Source organism: Mastomys coucha, unplaced genomic scaffold (genome assembly GCF_008632895.1).
Source record: "Mastomys coucha isolate ucsf_1 unplaced genomic scaffold, UCSF_Mcou_1 pScaffold14, whole genome shotgun sequence".
Classification (NCBI taxonomy): domain Eukaryota; kingdom Metazoa; phylum Chordata; class Mammalia; order Rodentia; family Muridae; genus Mastomys; species Mastomys coucha.
Window position 1 is genome coordinate 108,111,020 of NW_022196896.1, and position 7,917 is coordinate 108,118,936.

The 7,917-nt window shown below is 46.1% G+C and overlaps 1 protein-coding gene across 4 annotated transcripts in view; it reads right to left on the minus strand.

Moving 5' to 3' along the window:
• Positions 1 to 7,917, minus strand: part of Col4a4 (collagen type IV alpha 4 chain) — a 113,464-nt gene that overhangs the window by 84,293 nt on the left and 21,254 nt on the right. For all 4 annotated transcript variants that reach the window (XM_031368170.1, XM_031368172.1, XM_031368171.1 and 1 more), the window contains one exon: positions 6,370 to 6,447. In XM_031368170.1, the coding sequence (XP_031224030.1) occupies positions 6,370 to 6,447 (78 nt within the window). The remainder of the gene's footprint in view (positions 1 to 6,369; positions 6,448 to 7,917) is intronic.

Genomic DNA, 7,917 nt, shown 5'->3' on the forward strand with positions numbered 1-7,917 from the left:
CCCCCCCCCCGCCCCATATTGTTGGAGGAGGGAGGAGTCTGGACATCAGGAAGTGTTTTAAAATCAATGAATGGGAAGATGGTGAATGGTCCGGGTATCCTGGAGTGCAGTAGCCAAGAAAGTTCTTGCACCCTAAGATAACCTCGCCTGCTAACAACGAGTGTGGGGGGTGCACTAATCAGCCTGCCTTGGGGAGCACTAGGGACTTTAGCTATACTCTCAAGAGGCAGTATGCAGGTACAGTAGGAAAACCCTGCACAGAGAACCAAAGGAGAAAGCTTAGCCATTTGGACAACAAGGTCACCTCTTCGACCACTCTCTAAGGAACAGTTCTCCCATTTTGTGTTGGGGACAGACTGACATTATCTATGTGCTGTGGAGACCTAGGACCAGGTCGGGTTCTGTGCGTGCTGCTCCTAATAACGCCCTATCTTCCCCATATTCTCGCATCCAGCGTCCCAATCCCCACTGTACTTAGAAGATGGCTGGAGATGATTAGGACCTTCTCCTGGGTTCACTTATTGTGAGGTGCCCAAGGGCAGTTCTAACTGCCCTCCCGCATCTGCTTCCCTAATGGAAGAATGAGATTCAACACCACAGAGAATAAGCCATGTGAAGGAAGCTGGGGTAATGCATCTAGGACCAGGGCAGGAACCACGGAGGTTGGAGCAGATTCTCCAGCTGCATCCTGGCAGTGCCAACCCCTTGCCTTTGAACAGCTGGTCTCAAGCGTTTGCTGATGCATACACTTCTGTTGCCGAAAGCCAGTAAGCATGTGCTAATTTGTCACAGAAGCTGTGGGTGTTAATGTGACTTTTCCTCCAGGCTGGGGCTGGCTGCCCTCCAACTCCAGCAGGTCCAAACTCAAGGGCATATCCAGAACCCTATATCTGTCGCCCACATGCTTCTGTGCAAGGCCAGGCCAGGCCACCAACTTACCCACCCAGGGAGCTGCAAGGGCCTTTGCTGTATCCTCTTTCCAATAAGACACCCTCAAGCACCCAGGAATAGTGGCTGGAGGGTGGGTCTTCTCAGTTTCTCCTAAGGATGGTGAAACTCCCCAGCCATGGGGACTTTCTTCTGATCACACAGTCTTGCCCATTGCCTGGCAAGTATTTGCTGGTTATTTGACCAACAAATGGGAAAGTATTACTATTAATTGTAGATAAGACAGCACACCAAAGTGACAAAATAATCACTTGAACTGCACGTAGAGGCTACCTGAAGCCTACTAGAAATCCCTGCACTGAAGGAGATGAAGAACATAAGCAGAAACATGAAACCCACCACCAAACACACACTACACCTGAGTCCCAGGAAAAGTCTTGTTAGGTTAGAACCATGTCTACACTTGATATGATGGGAAAGGTGACACACTGTAGAGTGTGGGAGGCAACTATTGTTTCCTTCTTCCATAGACACAAATGCTAGAAGTTAAGAAGATTTTGCCCAGCGTGCAAAATTGATGTGGATTACTTGCAGCAATTCTTCAGATAGATGCCAACGACTGGTTGCTGCAGTCACCTTTATAGGTAGACCAGAGCTTTGCTAAAAAACGGACCGCCCCTCAAAACCCTTCTGAGAAACACTCAACCCTGAGACACAGCAAATTCCAACCTGGAAAGATGGCCATTCAGCTTCCACAACTGTTCTGGTGTTCAACACCCAGGTTACCATTTCTGAAATAAACACTTGAGCAACCTCAGCCAACACTGTAACTTGTAGCCTGGCAGCCTGGAATCCACCAGAAAACACACGCATTAGCAGAACACTAACACTAGGGCACTAAGGCACTAGTTTCAAAAAGATTCTGGATTTCCCTGCTTTTGCAGGACAAAGGCGTGAGATCCATGAATGAACCTCATGTTTATTGATGAGAATGGTCCCAGCCATCTGACCTCAGGTTACCTGCTGTCCCCTAAAAGCACATGCATCAGATAGATCACTGATCAGAGAATTTTCTAGTAATGAGACATGGAGTCCTTGGAGGAACCAGATGTGACGGGGCAAGGAAGCAGTTCCAAAGCCAAGGAATGGATGACAGACTGGTTTTATCCACCTTCAGCTGTCAGTGGGTGGTATTTCGATGAAAGAGAACATTATTGACTACTGAGAAATTGGAGTCATAAAATTACTAAGTGGGACCATTTGTCGGGCTGAAGTTAGCATCCTGAATGCAGCTGTGTGAGTGAAAAAAGAGTCTGACAGTTAGAACTGTGCATGCAAATAAGTTAATGGCATGAGAAATCCTAAGAATAATTGAAATTCCCCCAAGGAAATTCTATGTTTTAATCACAGGGTGCAGGCTGATAAACGTATAAGAGGTAGGTGAGTGAGGGCATAGGACTGTATTGTACTGACTGTATTCAGTGATTCGCAATCCCAAAGGAAAGAGAGACTCACTAATATTTGATCTGGGTTTCAAACTAGAAACTTGAAGATGGAATGAGTTTAAAGCCATTTACCCCCTGTTCCTTTCTCTCCTAGATTGAGCTTGAGTCTGCAAGCCAGCCATCAAGGGGATACTCCCTTCTCCAGCCGAGACTCCAACACCACTGGTCTGAAAAATTCCTGGTACCACAGTGGTCAGAGTTGACTTGCTGCATAGATGCTCATCTCTGGACACACTTGAAGGTAACAGGGATTTGAACTATGAGAGCTTACTCCTTCCTAGCAGTGCCAGTGTGAGATAGGAAGTCTAGGAGCAGAGGAGAGACTCACTGTTAACTGTGTTCCTCTCTCTTGGAAACAGTCTCCTTATGGATCTACAGTAGCCACAGCAAAGGCTTCTGAATTCTCTGTAGGCTAGAGTCTGGGTTTTAATCTATTGATTGATGCATGCAGACTACCTACTTCCTCAACTCAGTATGATGATACACACCTATTCCAAAGGGGAAACCAATGATCAACAACTTATCCTTCTAAGGTGTGCACTGTGAATCAAGGGGCTCTTTACATGACTCATCACAAGTATATACTTAGGATCTAATGATGGAGTTTAGGTACAGCCATACTCAAACTAATGGAGAAAGGATGCTGGACCACTGCATGCATCTGTTCCTGCTTTACCTCCCTATAGAGCTCCAGACTCAGATAAGAGCTAATCCCAGCTGTTAACGAGAAGCCAGCTTTGCTTGTAAAGAACTGATTTAGCCCACTGGACAGGTGGATACTGCTTCTCCTAGAGCCATAGTTTTGAGGTGAAAATCTAAGTGCTTGGTACAGGTTCTTCACCAAGAATGGGGAAGGGTTCATGATGCCACCACGGCTCCTCTGTAAGGAACTCGTGGCAACTGATGGTTGCTAGAGAGGTGTCACTTTCTTCTGAGCTATATCCACAGATGAGGTGGCATTGCGTTAGTAACAGCCTTCCACACATGCTCATACAAGCAAACCTACATAAATGCAATGAGTTGCACATGTCACACACTCATGGAGTTGGGGGGAGATGAGAGGGTGGGGGAGAAGAAAGATCAAAGTAGAAAGGAGACTTGCTAAAAAGAAGAAAGTTTTCAGTTAGGGGCGTGGGGAATGGCAGTTGGTCACAGTTATTTAAAATGACCAGAATTTGTTTTGTATTATCAAGTAATAAAAAGGACCAACTTTTTTCTTCGGGATACCAGCTTTCTCCTAAATGGGCTGAGTAGCCTCAGGGAGACATCTCCAGCCCCTGGAATTCAGTGTCAGCTCATTACTATTCAGCTGTCCACCTGGAGCTTCCACTAGATTGAGAGCAAGGCTGGATGCTAAGGACCGAGAACCTATATCTCCACCTCCTCCCAGGGACATACTGTCTTCCTCCCACATTCTCTGCTAGAAAATGTCACCCCCACCTGCAGCCCTCACAGGGAGATCACAGTCATCAGGAAAGGTGGGGGGGGGTTGCTGGGGCTGCACACACAGTCCCTTTGGCCACCCAGTACCAGGGACACACACATAGTAGAGAGGAGCTCAGCCTCGGGAACTCTGGCAATCCACAGACAGCCTTGGAGGCCAAAAGGCACACTCTGTACAGAGTCATTGGCTTGGGATCATGGAGCTCAAGAAAAGGAAGCAGGATCCAGGTAGCAAATATAGAGGGCTTGATCTCAGGAAGGGTTCTCTTGATCTCACAGAGTGACAGTAGACCCAGGTGTTGGAACCTACATGTAATAACCTTTCCATACCTGTGGAGCAAGTCCTGGAGATGAGGCCAGGCACCTGGATGTGGTTGCTGGCTCTGATTTGGGCTCCCTACACCATCAGATGGAAACACAAATAATTACACCCACCCCATGGAGCTATAGAGATCAGAATAGGCCTTTTCTATTCTGTTGATGTTAGATATCAGTAGCTCCTTGCACCCAGCTTCGACTATGGCTGTCTCCACAGTCAAGAGTCCCTAGAAAGATGGGCGAAACAAAAAGATCCCCAGCAAGAAAATGCAGAATTAAGGGGACTGATATTTCTAAAGACACATGGATACAGCAATAAAACTGTGAAGTGGGAAGAAGGAAATGTTTTGCCCTGAAGCCGACGACCAGTTAAGTCTGCACTTTGAGGGTCATGTCTAGCCCTTGGGGTTGATATGGACATTGTTTGGACTGAATGTTTCTTTAAGTTCCCTACTCATGTGTTGAAATTCCAAGCTTCAGTGGGTCAAGAGTAGGAGATGGGTCCCCAAGAGTAGGAGATGGGTCCCCAAGAGTTGTAAATGGGTCTCCAAGAGTAGGAGATGGGTCTCCAAGAGTAGGAGATGTGTCCCAAGAGTAGGAGATGGGTCTCCAAGAGTAGGAGATGGGTCTCCAAGAGTAGGAGATGGGTCTCCAAGAGTAGGAGATGGGGTTTCCAAGAGTAGGAGGTGGGGTGCCTGGGAGATGACTTAATCATCACCATAGAGCCCTTTTGAGAAGATCCTAGAGAGTTTTTCTCTTTCTTTCCACCCCTGAAGGGCACCACTCTCAAGCTAGGAAATAGCTCTCACTAGCCACAGGGTTTGTGATCACCTTGAACTTGGCTTTTCAGCCTTCAGAACTCTGAGAAACAGATTTAAGTTAATCCAGACCCTGCACTACCTGGTTTTGTGTGTAAGCCTGCTACAAACTAGGGTCATGAGATGAAGGAGCTTCAGTTAAGAAATGCCTCCATGAGATCCAGCTGTAAGGCATTTTATTTCAATTAATGATCAATGGTAGATGGCTAAGCCCATTGTGGCTGGTAGTCACATGTGGGTTGTATAAGAAAACAGGATGAGCCTTCTGGTCTGTCTGGGCCAGCCAGTGCCCTGAGCAGACCTTGGGCACAAACTCTGCAGCCAGTCCCAAAACCCCCAGGGAAAGCTCCACTCCCAGGTGCTCTAACAAGCCCAGGAACCCAGGATCCCAGGACCACAGCATCACAGAGACAGCTTGACTCTGAGGAGTTCTAACAAACCAGGATCATAGGAAGGACAGGCTCCAGTCAGCTTTAGCAAGGGCAGGTAGCACTAGAGATAACTAGATGGTTCAGTGCAAGCATAAGAATATAAGCAACACAAACCAAGGTTACTTGGCATCATCAGAACCCAATTCTCCTACCATAGCAAGTCCTGGACACACCATCACAACAGAAAAGCAAGATTCAGATATAAAATCACTTCTTATAATGATGACACAGGATTTTAAGAAAGACATAAATAGCACCCTCAAAGAAATACAGGAGAACACAGGTAAATAGCTAGAAGCCCTTCAAAAGGAAACACAAAAATCCCTTAAAGAACTACAGGAAAACACAATCAAACAGGTGAAGGAAATGAACAAAACCATCCAGAATCTAAAAATGGAAATAGAAACAGTAAAGAAATCAGAAAGAGAGACAACCTTGGAAATAGAAAACCTAGGAAAGAAATCAGGAGTTGTAGATGCAAGCATCACCAACAGAATACAAGAGATAGAAGAGAGAATCTCACCGGGAGGTGGTGGCGCACACCTTTAATCCCAACACTTGGGAGGCAGAGGCAGGTGGATTTCTGAGTTCGAGGCCATCCTGGTCTACAGAGTGAGTTCCAGGACAGCCAGGGCTATACAGAGAAACCCTTTCTCAAAAAAACAAAAAAACAAAAAAACAAAAAAACAAAAAAAACAAAAAAAATAAGAAAAGAAAAGAAAAGAAAGAGATGCCCATGAATATACAAGAAGCCTACAGAACTCCAAATAGACTGGACCAGGCTCTTTTCTCTGCTTCACACAGTCTCAATTCATGGCAGCCCTCTCTAAGAACATGGACAGTTTATAACAGCTAAGCACTGCAGGCACACAGATCATGCGGAGGATCAGAGTCTACGGAAGGTTAAATATTCAGAAAGATTTGAACCCCAGGCAGGCTGTCAGTCTTGACCTCTGTGTCACTCACCCGAGATCCCTTCTCAGGAAAACACTGGCAGACAGAGCAGTTTCTTCCTCCACAGGGGCTGCTGTATTTCTTGCCGCCCTGGAAAACGAAGCCGCTAGTTCAGTATATTAAGCCTCAGGACTTAGTCGAGTTCATGGAATGTACAATAGAACAAGCCCAACACATTCAAATCCCACGGAACACTTTTTACCTTAGATCCAGGAAAAACAAATGCTAATTTATTTATAGGGAGACTGGTTGTTGCTATGTAGCCGGGGTGCACTCAGACTTTTGATCCTCCTGCCTCAGCTTCACAAGGTCAACATCACACCTGGCTGCAATGAGCAGTACTGACACATTCAAGGCCAGAGTCTAAAGGGCAGAGCCTAAAGGGCAGAGCCCCTGCATGGTGGGAGGGGGTGGGGCAATCAATCCTAGGTGGCACTGATTACACGGGTCATTACTTATCCCCTGTAACACAGAGGATACTGGAGAAATAGGAAGCTTGTTCAAAAGCCACCAGAGCCAAGAATCATCTAGAGCCTCTCTCTTATGAAGACTGCATTAGTAAGTTGTGAGTCATCTAGGTGTGTGTGAATAGTACAATTAGAAAAACTATGCCCGGACAAAAGAATCCAGTCTCAATCATAAGCTTGACTTCCCAGGTTGCTTTTGGTCATGGTGTTTCACTGTAGCAGTGGTAACCGTGACAAAGACAAGTCCCCAATGCACTATATTGTTTCAGGAGCATGAAGACTATTGGGTCAAAAAAAAAATCATTGTATTTTAACCTCAAAATTATCCAAAGTTTAAGAAAGACAACCAACCTTAACCTTTCTTGTCAAACTGTGGGGCTATTTCCATAGTGGTCTTTCTTCCTCACCACCACCACCATTTTTAATTGACACACAGTTACGTGTATTTAAGGCGTAAACAGGGATATTTCGGTATACATCGACAGACATTATAATAGGGTTCTGAAGCAGAGGGTCACCTCATCCAAGCCTCAGCATTCATGAATTAACAAGCTGCACAGTGCAGCTGCCCAAGCACAGGGACAGGTTTGTGAGTTCCCAAAAGATCATGGCCAACACTTTACAAAATAGAGAGTTGCCAACAGAACCATGCTGAGTGGCCTTGAGCTAGAAACTAGCCTCGGGCTCAGTCCTCTGCACAGCAGAACTGGGGTATGTAAGACGAGGAATCAGAGAGCTAGACAAGGCATTTTGAGCACATAGAACAGTCAAGGCAAACATGGAGCATGCAACGTAGAGCTATTGCCTTAACTGGACTATTAAGCTTCAATAGGGTGCTATCCATGCAAGGCATTATGGTCAAATGTGTGCAAAGATGACTTTAAACCGAGTTAAAGGTCTTCTTCTTCCTCTTCCTCTTCTTCTTCCTCTTCCTCTCTTCCTCTTCTTCTTCTCCTTCTCCTCCTCCTCCTCCTCCTCCTCCTACTCCTCCTTCTTCTCCTCCTCCTCCTCCTCTTCCTCCTCCTCCTTCTCCTCTTCCTCCTCCTCCTCCTCCTCCTCCTTCTTCTTCTTCTCCTCCTCCTCCTCCTCTTCC